Source organism: Ammodytes marinus (genome assembly GCF_949987685.1).
Source record: "Ammodytes marinus genome assembly, chromosome: 19".
Lineage (NCBI taxonomy): Eukaryota > Metazoa > Chordata > Actinopteri > Uranoscopiformes > Ammodytidae > Ammodytes > Ammodytes marinus.
The window spans coordinates 16,936,501-16,960,931 of NC_137223.1; the positions used below are offsets into that span (position 1 = coordinate 16,936,501).

Sequence of the window (24,431 nt, forward strand, 5' to 3'; positions counted from 1 at the left end):
ACAGACTGGCCTTTAACCGCAGATTCCTGGAGGATACGCGACTCTGATTGTGAGCTTGACGTGAATCACAAGCAGTAAAGAAGTAAAGGAGTGCAGCAAGAAAAAGAAAGAAAAAAATACATGTCTGTGTTGATTCCTATCACCCAACTGTCAGTTCACGATGATTCACACGAGACACTCATAGAGGGTCACACGCAGGTCTTGACATTAACACATACCCTCTAGCAAAATGACTGAAAGTTTTTGTGGCCAGTGAAAAATCACTTATTCTTCGAGCTTCTTTTGCAGGTACAGCCCACACAACATATGTCGTGTGACTGTGATAAAAGGTTAACATAGCTCTTGCCGTTCTAGTTCTGGATAGTTAGTCCTATGCTCAGACCACATAGGCTATTCCTATTGATCCCAAGTGGATGTGTTGTAATTGGATGGAGCTATGGATTTGGAGAAGAAAATCCTCAGGGTATTTCTGTGGATGACAGTGAACACCTCATTTCAATGTGCCAGAAGGCCCCAGGAGCATCGGTCATCGTTTTTAGAAATGTATAGGCCTATATATGTGTAAAAAACAAACAAAAAAAGACACTATCCAAATCTGAGAAGAACACTACTGCACCGTTGTACTTGAACAGATATGGACATAGAAGCTACTTTGCACAACCTGCACAACAGGCCATGGGATCATTGCATCAGATAGTGATGATGGGTTGAGTGCCAAGCTGAGCCAAGGGGAGCAGGGGCTTTCACTTTCCGCCAACTCAACACTTTCTGGCCAATAACCTACGTAATACATGCAGTAATATTCAGCTATAGGCTGCTATATTTGGCTTTCCCCCAGGCAAGATGTTGCACACACCAAAGGTTTTTCTCCGAAGGGAAAGAAGGATGGAGACTTTTTCAGGCATGACTAATTTTTAACTCTCCTGAGTAGGATCTGAATCTTAGTTAAGAGAAAAACCAAAAAGAAAAAAAACGTCCTGTGCTTTCTTCAATTTAATTGAATTTGTGTAAAATCTTGTAAGGTGCATTTTCATTCGACATGAATAAATGATGATGCCTGCCTGCCCGTGTGAGATCGGCCTGTGAGGCACTGCATCTGTCCATGCACACAAATGGTCTCTGTGCAGCTCGGAGAGCGCTGATTACCATTCAGAGCACAGCACCTCTGGTCAGAAATGGAGCCGGGTCGGTGGTTGACAGTGGACCGGGGGCAGAAGGGAAGGAGTGAGGGAGGGGAGAGGGGCATATTATAGTAGCAACCGTTCAGTCAATCTGGATTAACTCGCACTGAGCCCTGCGTCGCCAGAGAGAGAGAGAGAGAGAGAAAAGAAAAAAAATTAAAGCGATAGGAACATCTGGCTGGATTCACCACGGCACCAGCCGTCAGTCAGTCATACAGCGCTGTAGATATTAAAGCAGCCTGTCGCTACCAAGGCGTTTTCTCTTCTGGAGGTGCATACCAGGCGATGCGCAGAGGCGATCCCGCACAGCTGCAGCCTCAAAGCCTCACCGGGACCCTCTGCGATTTCCAGTTTCTCTTTTTCCTCCCACGAAAGGAGTGAAGCTTTGGTTACATTTCTCCAGTGGGAGAGTGGGGAACGTAGAGGAGCCGTCCTTTGTCCGCTGGTTATGGATTTCTTGAAGGGCATCGCCGGTTTCGCAGGCCGTCAAATGTTATAGAAGCCGAGACGCGTGTTTCGGGACACCTGAATTATCTCCAAGCGACACCGTCGGTCCCATTTTAGGCGAGCCACTCTCGGCATGCTCTCCGCTCTCCTGGGAGGAGATCGGCTCAAACCCACCCCCCTTTGACTCGGCTTCATGTTTCATCTGCAAGGTAAATTCCAATTTGTTTTTATAGGCTGCAATTGGCGTGAATGATCTAGGCTACAGTCTATGAACTCTTAGGGGGTAGGCTACTGCCTTTTAAGTGTCGCAATTTTAACTTGAAGTAGGCACTTCCTCCAGCCAGGATCCCATCTGAAAAGGTTTCAGATTCTTCCCTTGTGAGTGACACGGGTTGTGGCTGTAACCCACCAGCCCAGGACCTGCACCGCAAGGTCAAAATATATCTTCTCAATTGCAGTGGAACGTCGTCAGATAGACAATTTTTATTCTTAGTGGCCTATTTGGCTGCATTCTGTGTGCGCTTTTCTTTTTTTCTACCCTACAGGTGAAACCGAGCATCGTGCCTTATTGTGGCCATTATTCATCCCGCTCTCAGATACGTGCAGTGTGAGACTGATTTCAGATGTTCCTAATAGTCTTTTCTTAATCAGCACACGGGCTTAAGAAATGGGACCGCTCCGTGCTGTGGTTAAACCCCCTGATGATGTGAGAATTGCCCAGCAGTCATTAAGGTGCAATACAGTCTAAATTAGCCTAAGTAAGAACATTGATAAGAGGATGAGTGTGTGGGCAGGAGGACATGTTGCCAAGTGACTGATGAAGACAGGTGGAAAAACATGGCCCGACATGAGGTATAGTGTTTTTGTATGTACAGTGTTAGTTATCACACATCTTATTATTCACGAGTGCCCCAGGCACCATTGTTATACTGCTACAGCAGTGGAATCAGGCCCACGCCTAATTTTGCTGCCTCTATTTGCTCTTTACTGCTACGTTAATGCACTCAGTTATGTAGCCTGTATATGCTGCTACCTTCCACTCTCAGCACAGGAGTGATATGTAGTTCCTGAACAAATGAGGCTAGTCCTGCAGATCAGCTCCGTATTCACTGACCCAAATTCGTACTCAACACAAAATACGTTTTGTTGCAAAGGAAGCGCTTGCATTAAGGTTTCGAAAAGACTGAGATTATTTGACATAAACTTGCATGCAAACACACCTGGTCAACATATTGTGTACATGTGTGTTTTAGTGTGCACAGTATGGGGGTTGGTTTTTATTTACACGACACAATGAGAGAGAAGCTGATGCATTATTTAGCTATTTTGTTTCTCTATGAGGTACAAAACACAGCGTCCTGGGGGTCTTTGAAAGAGAGGGGAAGTAAGTCAATGGATACAGTGATCATGGATTTCATTATTGCTGTCCTTTATTCACCCATAGTTAGACTGTGGCATGAAAAAAAGCCAATTTCTTTGTTTTCACTAGGAAAGGCAAGGATTATTATTTTTCTTATACATCATAAACCGTAAATTGCGTTTGGGAATTGGCAGATTTAAAAGTCTACAGTCCTGCGGGCCCATACTCTGGAGAATATTCCATTGAGGAGGCCATATTGATATTCAGAGGTGGTGTTCTTCGATTCTGCGTTCCTCTTTCCGGGAGAGAAAATCCCTGGCCATAAGCCCCTCACATCAGGCCTCATCACAACCGTGCAAGAATTAAGATCCAAAGTGAGTGCTCAGCATTTGGATTCGGCTCATTTGGCCTCCTGTTTTAACACAAGAAGGCTTTCAAAGTTCGAAGAGTGTTTGTTTGGTAATTTTTTGGACTGATGCCCCCAGGCAGGAGATATGCAGCTTATCAATGTTTCAGACAACTTCCTGTGATAGCATGTGAGGTAAAACACTTGGAATTACAAGGGGGAGTTGTAAATGCTGATGAACAGCACTTCTATTGATGCAGTGGGGTCTGCTTAGTATGCTATCCCCCTGGCACACACACACACACACACACACATCATTTCAACTACATCAGAGCTCTACATCAAGTAATTTAGGTTTTTATTACGCGCTAGACTGGAAAACAGTAATGACTCAGTCTCTCCAAACATCGTCTCCAAAACAAAATTAGATGAGCGAACAATCCTGTCTTTCATCACGACTGGGTCATGAATGGTACAACGAGTCTGCTGTGGCCCTGCAACCGGGAATCTCTATTGTAGAGGGCGCTTCCTCCAAAGAGGACTCTCTGTGCTAAATATTATTAGGTGATCTGAAAACGAGCCAATGATTACATCTCATCTAAAACTGACGTTTTACTGTGTTGCCATGGCATCACGGCTGTCGCCCAGGAGCTATGGCACTCTAACATTGGCACTCTGTAGGAAAAGGGTGTCACACTCACACTAACAACACATACCCACATTCACAAAAACAAAGATGTGTTAGTTAGACTGTCCAATAATCAGTGTTTGGTCAGGATGTTTGTACTCTGGCTACGTGGGCATTTACCTGACAAAATAGAATTTCTACAAGCTCTGTCAAAATATGATCCACTTCAGCAGATGCAGCAGTTTGATATGGTCTCATGAAGTAGGCAGGCTGGACCCATTACACTGCTTTGTCGAGACCATTTGGCCCCCATGTTGCAGCATCAGTTTACCTCCTTGACACAACAGAGCTTGTTTTTGCCAGTAGCAGATGTTGGGCTGTTCTTCTATTAGACAGGTAAAACGCTGTCGAGAGGACAGACTTCATATCATTAACTTCCTCTCGCAGGGCTGCATGCTTTCTCTGATTCCCTGCCCAGACAAGGATTGCAGAGGCTTTCTCACATGAGCTCAAGCATAAGTTAGACCATCTGAAAACATATCCCCCATGACCTCACCGGCCGATCGGCATGCAGTATGCTGCATAAGGCTTTTCTTGGCGAATGCTGCCCCAGGGAGACCATAGATATCCTCTCCTACAGTACACTGCTGCTGCGGCTGCTGCTGCTGCTTCTACTGCTGCGCATGTATGTCTGCCTCCATAGCTGGGGGGTTGTTGTGTATTGAGCTACCTCTATTGGGCACAAATCCACCCACTGGTGTGCGCATGTGGGTGTGTGCTGTCTGTTCTATTCTCTGAAGGCAAAAAAGACCTGCTCAGAGGTAGTAAACGAACATTTGATTGAGTAAAAAGGAGACTACGGTTAAGGCATCAGTAGATTATCTGTTTTCTTGTCCATTTGTGGCCCTCCCAAGTGACCTCCCTATAATGAACAGCCTAAACTGGAGGAGAAGGATTTTCTTTCAGAGGGGGGTGTGACATTTAAAGATGAAGTGCGTGATTGATGAATGCATTGATTGATTGTCTACTTATTTGTTCATGTACCTCATGAGTGCAACCTGCTATGCAAATCGCCCTTGGAACACCCGTAATTAAATGCAAATTAGGGAGACGGCAACAGATATTTCCTTCCCCTGTAACCAACGAGGGGGGGCTGTCCTTTTTGTCCTCACAGAGGGAAATTTTGTAGGGGATTAACGTTGCAACCATTCTCTTCACATTTGGCTGAGTTTTCAGCAGCGGGAAAAAAAAGAAGCCCCACATCTCCACAGAGTGAATCAATCTCACGTCTTCAGCGCCATTGGAGTCAGGAAGTAGAAAGTCCTCTCCGCCTCATTGCACATCCAGAGGCCGTGCCACTGAGAGGAGTCAGAGCAGAAGGTGGTTGGCACCCTAGCAGCATGAGCACACACTTGTGTACATTCAGCTTTTGTACACTCACCGTCTGATGCACACACGCACATGAAATAGATACTAAAGTTTCCGTGCAGATGCTTAGGTACCACTATAGCTCTGCAGTGCTGCTTGACACTGAGATCATCTGCCATGCCATCTTTAAGGAGAGTCAGCAACATTTAATAATGACTCACAGTCCATCTCTCAGCAGCACAGACCTCTGCACAACTGCATACCAGACTACAACTCAAAAACCCGGGCTTTTGTGTGACTTGGTACAGTTTTCCCTCGTAAACATTGGGTCGAGAAAGACACTGATTCATAGCCTCTTGATCATCAGTATTCATGGAAATCTCACACCTGGCTTACCCCTTTCCAATGATGTCATTCCTCCCTGTGCTATAATAGGCCATTCTTAGGCGACCTCTTCCCTGCCTGAGACATTTTACCCTGCCAAGTAATCACAACTGTTGTCAGCGTATGAAACTGGGCTTCTTTCGCTACCCTTTCTCGCAACGAAAAAAACATGCGCTCACATGGCGAGTGTGTCACTCCCAGTCCTGTCTGAGGTTTTTCTTTACTTGATGATATTTTCCAAATACTCCAGCTGTCAAGGTTATTACACCGTGAGTTGTGTGTCGCCGCTCCAGTGCAACAGACGCTTTTGAAGCATGAAGGTGCCCATTTGGCAGGCTGTTTTGCTGAGGCAAGAATTTTACGCACACTCTCCAAGACCCAGCGTCGACAATGGAGGCATTACTAGAAAACCACAGAAAGCTATAACCGTAAATCACCCATTCTCCTTGGTATTTAAAGGTTAGCCCTTTGGATTTTTTTTACTACAGTTGCGGAATTGGTTCTCTTGTTCACTGTGTTTGATTGGATTAATGCTTTTTTCTGTGGGCTGTAATTGGACACCCATAGAGTTGAAAATTGTATGTTCAACCAGAATGACACACAATTTCAGTTCTTAATATAACAATGCCACTCTGCAATCTGATCTCCTCGGTCTTAGTTTCATGACATGGCATATCCCTGACAAGGTCTTAGGATTCATCAGATGGATCTCTCCTGATCCCCCATCTCAGTTGTGTCATAAGTATGAGTAGCAGCAGAGGGAGCGCAGAGGGAAAATCAATAGCACGGCATAGCACATCTTCGCAGACACACTGGGCTCATCTCTTCCTATTGGCAATGTGATCCTGGGAGATAACAGTCTAATTTTGACGAGGCCTTTGACGACCAGTCTTTCATCCTTCTGTACACAAACATTAAAGGGCTGGCGTTATCATATAAAAAAAGGAAGCAGGAGCTAAATAGGAAAGCTGTAACAAAAATCACACATGATCACTCTCAAGTCTGCAGGTGACTAATTAGTTTCATGTCTGATTACACAACATTTCTTGTTTATCTGAGGCATTGAGCTTCCCGCTCAAAAGTTGGAAATCTTGGCAATGATAGTGTTTCTGTTTTTTTTTTCTCATACCAGTTTATAGAGCCTAGGCTGTGTGTTAACAACACCAGATTATTGTTTTCAGCCCACACACAGTACAGACAGGTAGCAGAATGTGAGGAGAAGATATGCACTGATTTATACAAAGTCATTTTGACAACAAGCATTCACCAAAATCGCTGACTCCACCTTTAACCTGCATATAAAACAGTATGTCATTCTCTTTTTTTTAGGTGTATCAACCTGACTGAGAAGCCAAATGGAGTCTCTCCTGGTTTATCTGATAGTCCTCGGTGTGGCCGTGAAGGCCCACAAAGTTCAGATCTGCCCCAAACGCTGCGTCTGCCAGATGCTCAACCCCAACCTGGCAACTCTGTGCGACAAGAAGGGGCTTCTCTTTGTGCCCCCGAACATTGACAGGCACACAGTGGAGATGCGTCTCGGGGATAACTTTGTTACCAGCATCAAGCGCAAAGACTTTGCCAACATGACCAAGCTGGTAGACCTGACACTGTCTCGGAACACTATCGGCTCCATCACGCCTCACGCTTTCAAAGACTTGGAGAACCTGCGAGCCCTTCACCTCGACAGCAACCGCATAACCCGCATCACCAACGACACCTTCAGCGGCATGTCTAAGCTGCACCACCTCATCCTCAACAACAACCAGCTAACACACATCCAGATCGGGGCCTTCAATGACCTGACGGCGCTGGAGGAGCTGGACTTATCCTACAACAACTTAGAGAGCGCACCGTGGGTTGCCATTCAGAGGATGTCCAGTCTCCACACGCTCAATATGGACCACAACATGCTCAGCTACATCCCGGAGGGCACCTTCTCCGGGCTGCAGAAGCTCAAGAGGCTGGACGTGACTTCCAACAAGCTCCAGAAGCTTCCCCCCGACCCTATCTTCCAAAAAGCAGGGGTCCTAGCCACCTCCGGGATAATGGGGCCCACTTCGTTCGCGTTGAGCTTTGGTGGGAACCCTCTTAGGTGTAACTGTGAGCTACTCTGGCTGCGGAGGTTGCGGAGGGAGGATGATCTGGAGACCTGTGCTTCACCGCAACACCTGGCCGGACGCTATTTCTGGACGGTTTCAGAGGAAGAGTTCCTTTGTGAGCCTCCTCTCATCACCAGGCATTCTCAGGTATAACCTTCCAAAAAGAACTGTAAGACAAAGAACTCATAAATGTCTGAGCCAGAGGGTTTTGATTCAGTTAGTTAATCCAAGGCGGAACTCAGTGCTTTCTTTTTGCGAGTCAGAGGAGTCAAACAAGACTTGTGGCACTCATCTGGGCCGCTCACCTAACTGAATATTGTCAAATATATTGGACTCACTTAAAAAATGTAATCAAATCATGGCCCGTGGAGACTTTTAAGACACTTTTCTTTAACAGGATTTTCAGTTTTAATAAAGCTATTTGCAGATTTATGAAGGATCCGCAGTGAAGCTCTTATTACACAGTGAAAGCTTGCAATGAATAAGCCCCTGATTTATGTATCCAAACCAAATTATATAATCAAATCCTTGCCAAATAACCACAACTATATTATCTAATTTACATTCAGCAGACCTTTTTTCCATAATTGCAGAGAAAATGATCTTTTACTTAGCCTCCACCATATACAAAGCTATGTACTGCCTTCAAAATCATGCTAATTTAATATCATGATAATGATCAATTGTCTTTTTCGCCGGGGATAAAGCTGTATAACACCAAATCATTAATGTGGGAATTAATTATAATATCTCAGTTATTCAGGTTTGCCCTAAGCCAAACTTGCAGGACAAATGATTACTGTTTGTGTTTTCAGTTTTGGGGTTTAGTGCATTATCTAATCAGCTTGTCTCTGAATTTAAAGGTGCAGTGTGTATTTATTGGCATTTTTCAGAACTGACTTGGTAGACATGGGATATAATTTTCATTAGTATGCTATAATTAGTGTAAATTAGTCTTCTTTTATTAAAGGAGAAGCGGTGCACCCTCCATGTAGGCGCCATGTTGCACTGCCATGTTTCTACAGTAGCACAAAATGGACAAACTTAACCGCTATAGGCGTAATTTATATATAGTGGGAGTCCTGGGAAAAAATGCACCTGTAGGAAGACGAAGAAGTATTATAGACTAAAATAACAAAAACATATTGTCCTCATCACTTGATATTGTGGAAAGACTTGAGGCAGCGGTGGATGACTCCATATTGAGTAACTGGTTTCTTGTCCTCTAATGCCACTGTAGCTTCTGTAATTATTCAAATGGGAGAGGTTACCAAGGGAGGGTTGCAATCTAGAATCTCACCACTAGATCCCACTAAATATTCCGATATTACACACTGCACCTTTTTACACATGCCAAAGTCCTCCCACTAACTGCCTTTCCTTTCCTTTGCATTAGGAGCTGAGAGCTTTGGAGGGTCAGAGCGTGACTCTGCGCTGCAAGGCCAGGGGCGACCCAGACCCCATCATCCACTGGATCGCACCCGACGGACGCCTCATGTCCAACTCCTCCAGGGCCGCGGTCCACACAGACGGCACATTGGACATCCTCATCAGCACTGTCAAGGACTCTGGTCTGTTTACATCCCCGGTGGCTGTGCTTTTGTTGTTGACTGAACGAAATTAGGTGTTTGCCTGTGTGCTATAGGACTGAAGTATTTGTCTACATCAGGTGATGAGGTTTAGAGTGTGGAAGAGTGCTGGCTCACACAATGATTAAAGTCGCACTGGAATGGAAATTTACCCCTTCAACTTGTCCGTTGTATACGAGTTACAAAAATGTACTTTTCTCTACACCTTTTTATTTTAGTGGTTAAAGGATAATTTAAAAAAAAATGTATCATGACTTATCGGGTATACAGTTATTTGCTTTCTTAGTGAGAGTTGGATGCAAAGGCTGTAACTGTTCTCCTGTCTGCCCATTTTATATTAAGCTAGAGTACAATGAACACACAACCCTACTAATCTTGTTTGTTTAATCTGTACTAAAACGTGCTTGTAGACAGTGTTGTGCCTGAACGCGTTCAATGAACGATCGTTCATGAACTCGTTCATATTGGGGGCGAACGTGAACTGAACGTATGTATTTCTGCCTCATGAACGTTTTTGCGAACGCGTTCATTCTGGCGTTTGTGAACGGCGCTCATTCAGTCGTTCAATCGTTCATTAGAGTGCCAGATTTCCATAGAAAACCCCCGCTAAAAGACAGTGTAAACAGCCCTTAATATGTAGCTGAAAAACACCCAATCTGGCAACACATGCCACCACAGCGTCGCACCGCCGCTGCGTCATCAAAATGCGAAACACCGCGGAAAAAAAACAAAAACAAATGAATGCAGCAGCATAGACATTATAAAGGATAGACGCCGCGTTGGCCGCTACTGCCTATTGGCGCTGACGAGAAATGCGGCCGCCATCTTGAACCGGTCACACGTTCCACTCAGTGTAGTCTGTTTGGCAGGTGCCAACAATAATACTCAAATGCATAAAATAAAGTTAACCATCCTTACAATCGCATTTTACTCCGAAGATAAATTCAAGCGAGGCGAGTTTGGCAATGTGGTGCAGCCTTAATTTGTGAAAGACAGACACAACCAATGACAACAAGTCGGAATGGTGGTTGTCGATGCCAAACTGTGTCTCCTCAATATGTTCCCCAAGCAGAAACACATCCTCCGTTTCAATCTCCTCCCGGACGAAGTGTGTGACTCGGACGTCTGGTTACTTATATCATATCAGAATCTTCTATGACTGTTAAGCCCACTATGAATATTAAAACACGTCGAAACTTGTGCCCTCTATCTTAGCTACATGTATGATCTTTGCAGCAAAGAAAACCGCGTGAAAATCAGTTTGGTATTTAATGAGATATGATTAATTACATGCGCTGACAGTTCATTCCACCTGCCAAACAGACTACACTGAGTGGAACGTGTGACCGGTCCAAGATGGCGCCCGCATTTCTTGCGCTCAACGCCCAATGCGGCGTCTATCCTTTATAATGTCTATGTGCAGCAGCACTTACTCAGACCATGGACCTAGCCTCAGGCTCTACCTCTTCTTCGTATGATTGTTACCTTCCTCAGATTGTGTTTGTGTTAATAATTATGTCAACACATCTTCTGGACTTTGTTGTTAACAGTAGGCCCTACACTGCAGTTTAGAATGGTCTCCTTGAGGGCTTTCCTAGTTTAAGTTGTAGGCTTGGTTGTAGAACCTGCCTGGTATATTTCCCAGTATTGCTTTCTTTGAATCATGTGAATTGTTTCCAGGTTTGGAAAATTATAAAAATGGAAAAACATTTGCACCGTAATCGTTTTTGTTTGAATAATTCTTCAAAGATCATTCAAACAACAACTTTTTCCTCATGTTTTTGAGAATATACTGTAGGGGTAAAAGATGCAGCTGGCTTCTAGTGTCGACTGAATGTTATTGAAATAATTTCTGTCTGTGGTTCTATATGGTATGTGGCAATTATTTAGAAAAATAATAGCCTGCAGCAACATATTTAAAAAAAAAATAACTATGAACTAGTTCATTTTTGAACTGTGAACTTAGTTCATAATTTTGAATTATGAACTATGAACTGAACTAGTTCATTTTAAAGTGTGTGAACTGAACTTTGAACTAGTTCACGTAGAAAAAGAACTTTCCCAACACTGCTTGTAGACGCATAAGGTTGTGCTTTTACAGGGCGTTATGCGCCATTGGGCCCTGGGAACATTGGAATGACTGCCTTCCAGTCGTTATGCTAAACTAATCCAACCGCCTACTAGCCTCCAAAAAAGAAAGAAGTTAAACCACGGACCTCCTGAATTGACAAAAAATATATAGATTTTCAATCTTGTGTATACAAGATAAATAAATATGTCTATATCACAATAAATATCAGGAAGGATTATTATCTAACTATTTGTGTTCCAGGTTCCTTCACCTGCGTGGCCTCCAACCCGGCAGGTGAGGCCCAACAGACGGTGGATCTGGTCATTGCCAAGCTCCCACACATCACCAACAAGACAGTGGAAGAGCAGGAGCCAGACCCCGGCTCCTCAGACATCGCCACCGTGACCAAGACAGGGGCAGAGGCGGGAGGGCTGCCTCTGGGGAACGCCAAGACCAGCCAGGAGAAGAAAGTAGTGATCGCTGAGGCCGCGTCCACCTCGGCCGTGGTCAACTTTAACTTCCAAAGGAATATACCTGGAATACGCATGTTCCAGATCCAATACAATGGCAGCTATGATGATTCTCTGGTTTACAGGTAAACATAAATACATAAACAAATCGAGGAATCTTAATCAGCAGGTATGCAATATATTTAAGATGGAGTAATAAAAACATTTTTTGAACCTTGTTTAACCTTTACATGCGCTTTCAGTGCCTAAATCCCTTTGTATTTTCTGTCATTACAATCTGGACCTGGGTGTCGACGTGATTATTTTTGGTGTCCGTTAATCCACTCAGGAAGACAGACTCGTGCACTGTATCAGACTTCCTATTCTTCTACTCATAATCCCCCGCTCGCCCGAATGTATCATTTACTATGTGCAAAACCGTGATAACGCTTAATCAACAAAATCAAAACAGAATGTCAGCACTGAGCTGTGGACCGATTGAAGATAAAAGAGTAGTCTGCCAGTGTTTTACGAAAAGCATTCACACTTGCCTGTCTGAGAAACTGGCGTACACAGCATCCTTTAATGTATGCCCTCTTCCGCTCCATTTTCCGTGCTTATCACTGTGATATGTCCGCCCAGACCCTTTCATTTCCCGGCCAAAAGAAACTTTGACACACATGATGTTGAGTTGCACAAACTGGGGGGCCTCCTGCGTCTCCGGTTACAGAAAGCAACCTTTTATCAGTCATGATGCTGCAGAGAATAAATCAAATGTCAAAAAGGATTAGACCCAAGCAGATCTTAAATAGTCCCCCGAGAGATGTGAATGAGAAGAATGACTGTCATGTCATTTCATCCCTACAAAACAATAAGCTGCAGGATCTGATTTGCTCCCGTCTATTTTCATTTAACCTTCCCTAAAACTACATGAGAACTGACAAAGCTTTTTTATCTTTACAGAATGATACCCCCGACCAGTAAGAGCATCCTAGTAAACAACCTGGCGGCTGGTACGCAATACGACTTGTGTGTGCTGGCCATCTACGACGACCAGGTGACAGCGCTGACCGCCACCAGGGTTGTAGGCTGTGTGCACTTCACCACAGAGCCGCAGTACCTCAGGTGCCATTTCATGCAGTCCCAGTTCCTCGGCGGTACCATTGTGGTGATCATCGGAGGGATAATTGTGGCCTCTGTACTGGCTTTTATCATCTTCCTCATTGTGCGCTACCGGGTGTGTAACCAAGGAGATGGAGATAAGGTCAGTATGGTAGGATTCCGTTCTGTTTTGTTCTTTATCTCTATATTATTTCTGGTAATATTGAAACTGTGGTGTTTGACAGAATTGCTTTCATTCTTGTCCGTCTTCCAATACTTGTCTCTCTCTCTTGCCACGTCAGGCTCTAGAGATGGGGGATATTCGCTCACTGAGCAGTGATGGACAGCTGCAGGGCTGTGGGATTCCAAAGTCCCTCTCCAAGCAGGTTCTTCGTCCAGAGAAGAATGACAAGGACTCTCTCAGAGTAGCCCTGCCGCCCCCGGAGCCAGTCAAGCAGCGACCGACAGTTGTTGTAGCCGCCACCAAGCCCACCGTCCCTGACTGCACTGTCTCTTCCTCTGCCGCTAGCCACAGCTGGCATCCGGCCTCCCCAGGCGCTCCCAGGCCCAAACGCTTCAGTGCTCCACCAAAACCCTCCGAGGATCGCCGAGCTGAAGCCCAGGCAGACGTGGAGCTGGACAACATGAACCAGAATAACTCTTCGGAGGTTAAAATGGCCACCGCCGTGGCTCTGGCTGTTCCAGGCCAGCCCACCAAATGGACTGCTGTTCCCAGGGGTTCACGGCCCCACCATGCCCCTCGACATTACATGACTGTGCCTGCAGCAGGAGTGAGAATGAACCGCAGGCACTCCATAAATGCAGACTTGTATCTGGAGCGCTGCCATGTGGCCTACCCTAAAACTGGGGCCAGTCTGCGCTCCAAGCGGAGCCTCTCAATGAGCGGAGAGCTGCCGCAGCTCGGGAGCACCACAAACATTCACCGGGCCAGGGACAAGCTCTCCAGGTCTGAGTGGCTTCTGGAGAGCACTTTATGATTTGGAGTTTACAACCTGCGTGCTCTTGTTTTTCTCGGATTGGATTTGTGGCCAGTTGTGAAACAGACAGCGACTTTATGCCTTGTTTTGAGCTTCTGTGCTCTCTGCAGAGGGACCTGTAAGCTTCTCTCATATATTTGGGGGCAAGGCAGGCATACAGGGTTATTATGGGGGGAACGTTTCACATTTGTTTTCTACCTTATAACCTATCAAAGTGTTCTTTATAACGGCATTTGATCAAACTTTAATGAAAGGCACAACAATGTACAGTCTAAAACAACTCCATGTACAAAAATGTTTAGCTGTGTGAGATACTATACATCTTGATACAAACAATAAGTGTCCATGTGGTATTGAATGCAGTAACCTAGACATACTGTATTATAACAAAGAAAGAAACATGCAGGGGATGGGTTTATTCTACGCACTTGTCTCATTGCCTGTTACTTAAAGTGATACAATCTCTGTGGAATGAAACATGATTCTTGTCTCCAGCTCTACAGACTGACGGTGACATGTCTTAATTACCTTGGCGGTGGTTTGGAGAGATTACGAATGTGCTTTACATCCCAGAGGTGTTGAAACAGAATGTTGTAGACAGACAAGCGCTCCATCTTTTCATCCTGACACTCCCAGACACAGCACAATGCAGTCCTTTCTTTCTTTTCTTTTTTTTCTCGACTCAGCCTAATACTGCCCTCGGGTTTTGAATCAATACATTTTTATCACATTATTACGTAGAGACTCAAATCTGGTTCCTGTCATGATTGGTTTGAGCGACAATTGAGCCGACGCCGACAGCGTGACAGGCGCGGGGAAATGATCTGATATTCAGTGTGGATGAGATCCAGAGGAGTGATTCATGTCCGTAGATTACTTATTTTACTTACTGACGTTATCTTGTCACGCCGACGACAACCATTGTAAATGAACTTGTCGATGAAGGAGAAACGATTGTCATGAGTAATGGGAGGAGGCGTCAGCTCTTGATTTTGCTGTTGTTTCTGTTTGATGTTTACCAGTTTAAATAAACCAGTGATATAAGGGGCACAGTCGGACGTATCTCATTTTCAACGTGCAAATTGAATTGAATTGTCACACAATTTTACCAACATCTGAATTTTTTTTTTTTTTTTTGTGTGTGCGGTTGTTTCAGAAGACAACAGCAGACGCATCCCCTCAGTTCAGCAAAGCTCCACTGACCAAAGTGGTGTTAGTGAGTTTTGGAGTTTCAGCAGTCTTGCAGCAACATAATTCCCCCCTTCCTCTGTTTTAGTGGTGGACCTCTGACGGATAGATCCCTGGCCTGAGACCGTTTGTTTGTTCAAAGGGAGGATGGAAGCTGATGATGAAAAGAGGCCAAGCTAGTCACTAGGGACGCCTCTCTCCTGCACATCTCCTCTCCATCGTCTGACAGCGCCGTGCCTGTGCCCATCGGAAGGCGCGCTAGGCACTGCAGAACACCCAGCCGCACCAGAGCTTTAACACAACCTCCGCAATGGGAACCCATGCACCACTGATTCTACATTAACGTCTCCCTGACAGCAGGACTGACATGCTTTCCATTATGTGCTGCCGGGAAAACAAGCTCTGATCCAACCGTGTGTTCTGGTGTACGAATGCTTGCCTAATTTTTTATAGCCCTATATACATGCACTCGTATATGCCTCTTAACAGCTCGCGACTTCAAGGAATACAGCAGGCTGAGAGTAGGCATCAATATGTAGGGGAGAATCTGTTAGGATGAGCTGCGCATATTTAAGACATAAATTAATTGCTGTCACCCAAAATAAGGCTGGATTCAAGCGCAGTTTATTCATTATTTCTTGCTCATTATGGGTGATTAAAATGCTGAGGAGCTTGGCCCTGGACCCCTTGGTTCAGTTTTTGGATATAGAGCCCGAGGTGTGTGTTAATAATAGATGCATTTCTGGGGAGGGAAGAGAGAGAGAGAGATAGCAAAGAGAGAGAGAGAGAGCAGGAGGGGAGGAGAGGTGGGGATGCAGAGAGGAGTTTTTGTGAAATAAATACGCTAAGGAGGGAGGGAGGCAGGCAGGGGAGAGGATGGGAGAAATACAGAGTGAGAGAGAGGTAGAGAAAGGAACGTGAGACAGCTTAGAGACAGAGAAAGAGAGAATGTAGGGCTATAACAGAGACAGAGGAAAAGGAGCATCCTTTGTAAGCCCAGCCATGCAGCCTGTGGCTCTTCAGTATTCAGTGCACCTTCACAAAGGGGTTGAGGGGGCAGCAGAGGGGTGAGTGTGGGTGGTAGACCTCAGCTGGAGGTCTGACAACGAGCAGAGCAGAGTGTGAGCCCTGTGGCCAGATCCGAACCACATGCTCCCCGTCACAATGCCGCACCAACCTGACCTGCTTTCCCAAAGCGCTATAATGTGTTTCCTGGCCCTTGTCTAGTTTTCCTTTCCCTCTCACCCGCCATCTGACACCCTCCCTTACCTCCTCGCCTTGCATCATGCTGACTCACTGCTCTCAGCTGCAAGAGTCCTGCCGTGCTGCCATGCTCCCAAATGACCCACATCCAAACCACCCATCAATCCACCAACATAATGCCTCTGGAAACCTTGTCTAAAATGGCAAACATCAAATGTATTATATCGAAGTTTGGTATCTCAATAAGCTTTTACAAAAGTCCTATACATAAATATTCATAAATATTATAAAACTTGCTTTTCGACCATTTGAAAAGACTGTGTGGGCGTGGGCAACAAAGTTTTTTAGAACATTCGTGTAGAGAACTGCTTTGATTGGTTCAAAATACTTTATGGGCCAGTTTCACAGACATGGATTAAGCCTAGTCCTGAACTAAATGGAATTTTGAATGGAGATTGTCCATTGAAAGTACAATTTAGTCCAGAACTAGGCTTAATCCATGTCTGCGAAACCGGCCCTAAGTGTATTAAGAACCAGAGCATAGCCCGCCACATCTAAACCGAATTTCTGAAGAGTTTATCAAACTTAGATGTCAATATCTTTAACTTGTGTTGATAAATATTCACTAACTTTCTTAGATTCTTATAATGCAACTGACTCCCAACATTACCCAGTTAGAAGGATTTGGGGATTTGGATTTACAGGGGCTTTACTATACCTGAAACGGACAATCATTCAGACTCTGACCTGCCCTCAAAACACTGGCCAATCCCCTCCTCAGTCTGGGTTGATTCGATATGCCTCTCAAATGCCACCGGATCGGGTCAGATTGATGGGCAGAAGCATTTTGATTAACCCCCCTGCTAATTAAATTCATTCTCTACCAATTACTGCTAATGGGCTTCTCATTCCTTTGTGTGAGTTTCAGTGGGTTCTGACAGGACGAGCCGCTTTACAGAGCACTTAAGCCAACATGGAGCCCTGTGCCACAATTGCTTGACTTTTAAATTACATCAAGATGTGCAATCAAATTGCGACATTGATGTGTCCTATTTGTTGTCAATTGTCTTAGTGAAAGAGATCATTGGGCCCATTTCAGCCTATTAGAATCACACATAAAGAGGAATAATATGAATGCTTAACGTACACCGAGGCCCTTCAACAAGTGTGTTAACACCTTTGGCTCTACATGCAGCAGCTCAGGGTCTCATTATCTCCATGCAGCAGGCGGTCATATAGTCATAGAGCCATTGAATGAGACATTGTTGGCTTGGCAATTATCCCTACATGTAGTGGCCAGAGAGCGATCCACTGATACCCCTCTTGGGGGTATGGAGGGGGGGGGGGGACACAAACAGAGGGGCGAGATGGCACAGTGTAAAATATGCACAGGCAATTCCAAAGAGCATGCATTATTGAGAGGAGTAAATGGGTCCAAGATGAACATCATGGATCATTAATAGTGAATGTGATTACTGTTTCTGGGAAAACAGCAGTCCAGGCAAGTGGTGGGGTGGATAAGGGCGAATAATTGAAATGGTCAAAATCTCGACTAAAGACTTCCTTATTTTACACAGCACCAACTGTTACTGTGTAGTCGTCAAACCCTTTATATGAGCTGATAACTCATGCTGCCGCCTGCCGGTTGACCTGTATTGCTGTGAATCGCTCCCCTCTTGACCAGTGGTGTCCTGCTCTCGACTATAGTTCAAGGAGGACGGTCTGAGTCATTCATTTTTTATGATCTCGGCTTTTAAGTCAACCAAGCCTCAATTACCAAAAGGATTTTTGACTAAGCCGAGCAGAGAAAACGAGTGTGCAATTTTTGAAGTCCCTGGGTGCTGTCTGGGTGAAGGTCGCACACGGGGGCGCCAACAGAGTGACTCCCACTGTTTGACGCTTAGACTAACTATGTGACACAGCGTCTCCCCACAGCACGGGCACCAGATTTGGTTTGACGTGAACCCAGATTATCGTGTCGCCCCCCCTGAGGGGTTCCCACGCTGAACGAACAGATGCTTACTTACTCTCTCCCCCCCCCCCCCCCCCCCCCTCCTCACTGCTCCTGCCGCCTCCCTTCTTTCGGTTACATATGCTCCAGGGTGATGGACGACAAAGAGGCTGGCTGCAGTTTACACCCAGACATGCAAGGCACCATTTGGAGCCATTTTCTGCCCATTAGATAGCTGATATCACTTCTAGAAAGTCATTTGCTCTCTGTCTCTGCATCATGCCTCCTCAATGATGGATCTCGCATTGATTCGCAAGCGTTGGAGATCACCAAAGAAGAAGACAGTGCAGCAACCAAGCAGATGTCTGCCTGCCTGCTCCCAACTAGGCCTATCCATCAGTTGCCGGTGAAGGGAGGGTGGGGAGGCAGTTTAAGCCTCTTCAAGAATCCCATTCACAGTGACTTACTGAAAGTGCTTATGCTAATCTTGTTATTGCTTCAGGCTTCTGGTAATGGAGGATATACAGTAGGAAGCTGTGGGGTGGGGAAGTGGTGGGCCACATTACCAAATCACACAAACACCAAGTTAGTCCCAAACAATTCCATGCACTACTTTCGAGGTGGCATTTCTCTTGGGCCATTGCTGAATAATAACAACGCATATCCACGGCCATTGAGATCTGCGTGGCTTCGGGGGCTTTCATAACCAGCTCACACTAGGATTAGGAATTGCTTGCGTTACTGCTAAAGTGCTAATCTTATTTATTGCTCACAGTGATCTCATCTTAGTGTGCTTGTTAAGTTTAGATTTATCATGTGTCACATTTAACACAAATTTCACACTAATTGGCCATATCAGGCGTAGGCTGCATGCAAACACACATGGGGATTTGAATAGAAAAATAGCAGTGCAGTGCCCCCATCGTTTTCTGTTTGATCAGTTGTCATCCACACTGCAACTGATGGGACAGAGCCACTGTGAGTAAAATGGAGAATGTCAGGTAGCTCCTCGTAAACAAGGCACTAAAGGTCTTTTGATCTGACTGGGGACCACGTTTGCGGTGTTGAAAGCTGCAGGCAGAACACACATCTCTGCAGAGCCGTACAGTCAGTGATTTGAAATTAAGTTGCAACGGCTGAGCTCTTTTGAAGACAGTTCAGCTTTAGTGACCGGTTGCAGTTGAGCAGTGGACGTGATGAGGATCCCAAATTTGAAGAATTAATCAAATAAAGGTTGATTTGTGATTGACGCCTGGTGGTTATTGTGGGGGGGGGGGGGGGGGGGCGTACAACCCTCTCACAATCCATTTAAATGAGATTACAAAACTCAAAGCTATCAGGCACTGAGCAGACACACCGGGTGGCAGGTTATCTGAGCACATGCTAGAAACTGAATACAGAGAGAGCGATCAAAACCTGGCCATTGAGACAGTTGGACTCAAGCATACCTGGCAACCCAGAGTAGAGCGACATATAGTCTGCCAAAAACAAGGAGGGGAGAGACTGAGCAACAATGAAAAGACAAGAACCAAGCAGGAGATGCTTTGTAACGAAATTAAAATAAGCTTGCAAGAAATCTCAGACTTTAAAGCACTGTCATTATAACAAGGCTATACTACTGTATGTCATATGGCTGCACCTAATTATTATTTTTTCATTATTGATTCATTTGTTGATTTTTTTTTTTTGACAGCGCTTAGTGGAGTACTTAAGTGAAGATACAAGAGTAGTAATAGGGTCGTAATTACTGATGTATAGGACACAAGAGAGGAACATTTCTGGTGCATACATTTGTAAACTTAAAAAAAAGATTTTGTTAACTTTATTTCCTTTTGTTGGGCCTTTAATGTGACCAACAATTCATCTGAACTCCACAATGTAATGGTCAGCCACCTTCAAGAGCTGATCTGTTTTGTAAGAATTCAGCAATTCTTTACTTGGAGAATGAACACAATCTTCAATAAAAGCCATCTAAACTTTTAGCCATCCAACGGGTATATTTTCCTGCACCAAATACATAGTTATACCAACACAGCTCGGTTAGGCCAAAACTATCACCTAGACAAAACCTTTTCACCATCACTTGATAGTTGAACTCCATCCCTCTGGCTAACTGCCTAGACTCTCACTCAACCTTAGCCTACATGCAGAGTTGTGGGAGGATTTTAAGCACAAAGCTCAGTGACCCGGTTATCTTCCAGCTATGTTGAATATCACCTAGGCATTCATTGAAGTGCACCAGAGCAAATGCTCTTACCGCTGTCTACTACTAAAAAAAGATCAGTGGAGACAGCTTGTGCCCTTCATTGCTTATGCCAAATGTTTACCAGCTACTGACCTGTCCAGGCCATAATATGTGAAGCAACTCACTTACAGACTCAAAGCCAATCTATAACCCCCAAAATATAAAGCCAGACAAATATGTCAAGTACTCTGTGAATGAAAACATTTTGTTACTGCCACTCAATGCTGTATACAGTATATACTGTATATCAAAATGTCTGTTGTGTCCAAATTCAATACTCCGACAGCACTGTTATGTCATCAAGGTTATAATGATAATATTCAATATATAAAATGTAGTGTATTTTGTTTAAAGTGCTTTAACATGCAAACCAATTATGTCCTTTTGTACATTCTGAATTGAAACCCTTGTCTTAACCTACTTTGGAAGCAGTCCACTTAATTATGGCCATGCTGAGGATGAAGCCGATTTGGTCGACGAAAGTGAAACAGGTGCACGCAGATGGAGTGAGACTCAAACTGAAGCTGAAGAGGGAAAATTGCAAAGTCTATATATAGGAGGTGGAGACAAACCTGGATAGGCAGAGACTTGATGAGGGGTGCAGAAGGAAGACTAGTATGAGGTGTGCAGGAAAGAGCAGGGAACCGAAAGCTATTCATTGCAACCCTTGCTGTTATTTGGTATAACACTTAAAGCAAATAAATAAACACAAGCTGTCTTGACATTTAAAAGCTTTCTGATGGGCAGCAGCTGTGGTGCACAGAAAGGGAGTCTGCTGTAGTGATGCAGGGTGGAGCGCTGTGATCCACGTCTGCAGAGGCAGTCCTGGTATTCAGGGGGTATCGCAGCTTCTCTCTCACTCTCTCTCTGCTCTGTTACCTTGGCAACATATTTTCTGCATGGAAATAGCATCTCTTGCTGCGCCCATCGCAAAAAAAACAATAAAAAATAAAAAAGGGAGCACTTCAAGATATTTTAACGTGTTTGGAAAAGACAGAAGTTCAGATATTTGAACTGAGGATTGGATGGAATTGAGTGATGATAATGTGCTGCATGCTTTACCATCAAATTGGCGGTGTGATGGAGTAATGGAGGAGGCAAGCATGCTGGTAGTAACTGACAGGCTTCCACTCATATATGTAACCAGTGATGGTGTAAAGTATATCATAGGCCTACATACAAGTCCATGTGCACAATTCTGTATTTGCAGGATAAGTCACATTTAATGGGTCTTATCCAACTCAGGATTTATTTACAGTACATCCAGCACCACCTATGCTACTCAGCATTCTACAAGCAGTAGTGAGGGTAAAATCCCCTGCAAGGGTGTTATTAATGAATGTAAAATAAATAATGAAGCGCAGAATGCTACTGGGGTCGATCTGTAAGGGACTACTTCCTAAATTTAGTCTTCATTCATGGATGGATGACAGGGTGTAGTGCATCAACCGTGGGCATGTTCATGCTGAGGGCTTGTCCACTATGCTTCAGTGCGATAAACCTTCGTATGTTTGTTTGTTTGCTCGCACCCAGTGCAGTAGCAGCAGCAGAGAGAGAGAGAGAGAGAGAGAGAGAGAGAGAGAGAGAGAGAGAGAGAGAGAGAGAGAGAGAGAGAGAGGAAAGAAGAACTAATGAAAGAAAATCCAGTTGCAGAGGCTGAAGGTGAGATGACACCTGGCTGCAAATGAGCCAAGACTTGTCCAGGGCAGAGCGAGGAAGCAAGAGAGGGAATAACACACCCTGGTAAACATGCAGCACTGAATTAAAAATAGAAAAGAGGAAACACACACACACACACACACGTGCCATGACTCCTGGGAGAGAGAGGCCACAATGAAATAAGCATCTGAAAGAGAGCAGGTGTTGGAGGCTTGCCTGACTTCAGCTGCATAGCAAGTAGAGCATTTATTCCCCTGCTTTTGTCAATCAGAACAACTAAAAGCCGCCAGTAAAAGCTCCCTCAGAAAAAAACAAAAGACAAAGAACCCCTAGTGGAATCATCCATTATATAGCCTACTCTGAGACATCACTCCAGTCAAAGTTGGCTCCAGGTAGAGGTAAAAATAAATAATAATAATAATAAAAGGGGGAGGGGGGGTCCTGTTTCTAAATTTCAAGAAAGAGACTGAGCTGTTTGGGACTCTATAAAGCATAATAAGAGATGAAGAATGCTTAATCATTCTTAATCAATTTACTTCCTCGCAAGAAAACACAAAGCAACACAGCTCCCTCTCGAACAAGTCTAAAACAAGACACCTTCTTAGTGTTTCAGTTGAAATTGCAATCTGCAGTGTTTGAAATGCACTAGGATGAAATCCATTTTGTTTTGAATGTGTGGTTTACAGTTGTGACAGCAGTGTGTTAGCATTTGAACAAAGTGCTGGAAATCCAGTGTTGTGCAGGCTGTGGTTAAGCCATGAGATAAGTGAGTAGAGTTTTGAAAATTGTGTTTGAAAAGCAATAAAAAACAAGCTAGAGTTTGGTCCACATGGACTGCTGTTGTGCATAGTGTTGTTAGAGTTTTGCACATGTAACTCTAGTTGTGCCCACTGTGGTTTAGCGATCGAAAACAACTGTAATACACAGCAGCTGCATTGTGTTGCTGTAGCCCCCTGCCTGGGGATCAGCACCATGGATAGCACTGGGCTTAGTCATTAGAGAGTCTAGTGCCACAAGGGGGCAGTAATAGGAGCTGGTGCGGAGTCAGCAGAAGGGTGACTAGGATCAGGCCAAAGAGCAGGGTTTTAGCAGGACGCTGAGGCAGACAGTTGTTGTTAATCCTGCTGGCTGAGCAGAAAGAGGGCAAGGGACTTATGTGGAAACTCAGAAACTTGTGAGTGGAGAACCGAGAAGGAGGGAAAGGAAATTCCACCGGGCTGACGCAGCTTTTGAGAAAGTCTGTGAAACTGAGTCAAATTTCTATTTTAAAATGTCTCTTCCCACACTTTTGGAAGCCTGTGGTGTGTTAACTGACCGCAAGAAAAATTGAGACAACAATGGTGCTGAGGGGAGTCCTTTTTAAGCCAAAATGTCTATAATTTATTTTTTTAAACACTCAATGGTGAATACGTTATTAGTCTTCTTACTAAAATGAATATTGTGTATACAAAGCAGCCCATTTAAAAGATGCCCACTTGGACACTTTAATTGTAATGAACCTCATGGAAACAATGAATTAATTGAGGAAAATTGTCAGTAGATTACTTCATAATGAAAATAATTGTTAGTTGCAGCCTCCTAATTTTGTGGTATTGCATATCCTTTGTTTCACATAGACAACCATTGTTAGCTTTTTTTTATTACATTTTCCAATATGTTTTGTTTGGTCAGTGATGGATTACTGAATGGACAGACAGGCATCGGCAGGTGTTGTAGCGTCTGTCTGGAAGGACTATTAATATCTCTGCTGACGCCAGCTTTTCTAAAAAACTTCCAGTTTCCTTGTCCCTCCCTATGAATACAGAAATACAGAGTTTTACTAAATCTGCACTTTGACCAAAGTTTACGAAACTTTCCGGTTTTAGTGTTCAAGTGAAACCTACTTTTAAACTAGTTTACTGTCATATCAGAACATCCTCACATTTATGAAAATTGATAAATTCTGAATAAATGACTTCCGACACCGAGATTTACTTTTCTTAATCACTAATCGATTGACATATTGCTTGCTTCAGCATAAAAAAGTACTCATCATAAGGTATTGATAACATGCAGGCTAAATAATACGTTCGGTCAACAATTACAATAAAACAGACCAAATATGAAAAGGGAATTTGTTAATCAGAAACATGCACCTAATAAAATCTTTTGTATATTTCGACAG

General features: G+C 44.3%; 1 protein-coding gene across 1 annotated transcript; it reads left to right on the plus strand.

The window, feature by feature from the left end:
- Positions 1–7,069: 7,069 nt before the first annotated feature.
- On the plus strand, positions 7,070–12,072 carry lrfn5b (leucine rich repeat and fibronectin type III domain containing 5b; the record flags this gene model as incomplete). Its single annotated transcript, XM_080047558.1, has 3 exons — positions 7,070–7,960; positions 9,210–9,384; positions 11,735–12,072. 3 exons carry the CDS (start codon positions 7,070–7,072, stop codon positions 12,070–12,072), a joined length of 1,404 nt encoding a protein of 467 aa, XP_079903684.1.
- Between the last annotated feature and the right edge of the window lie 12,359 nt (positions 12,073–24,431).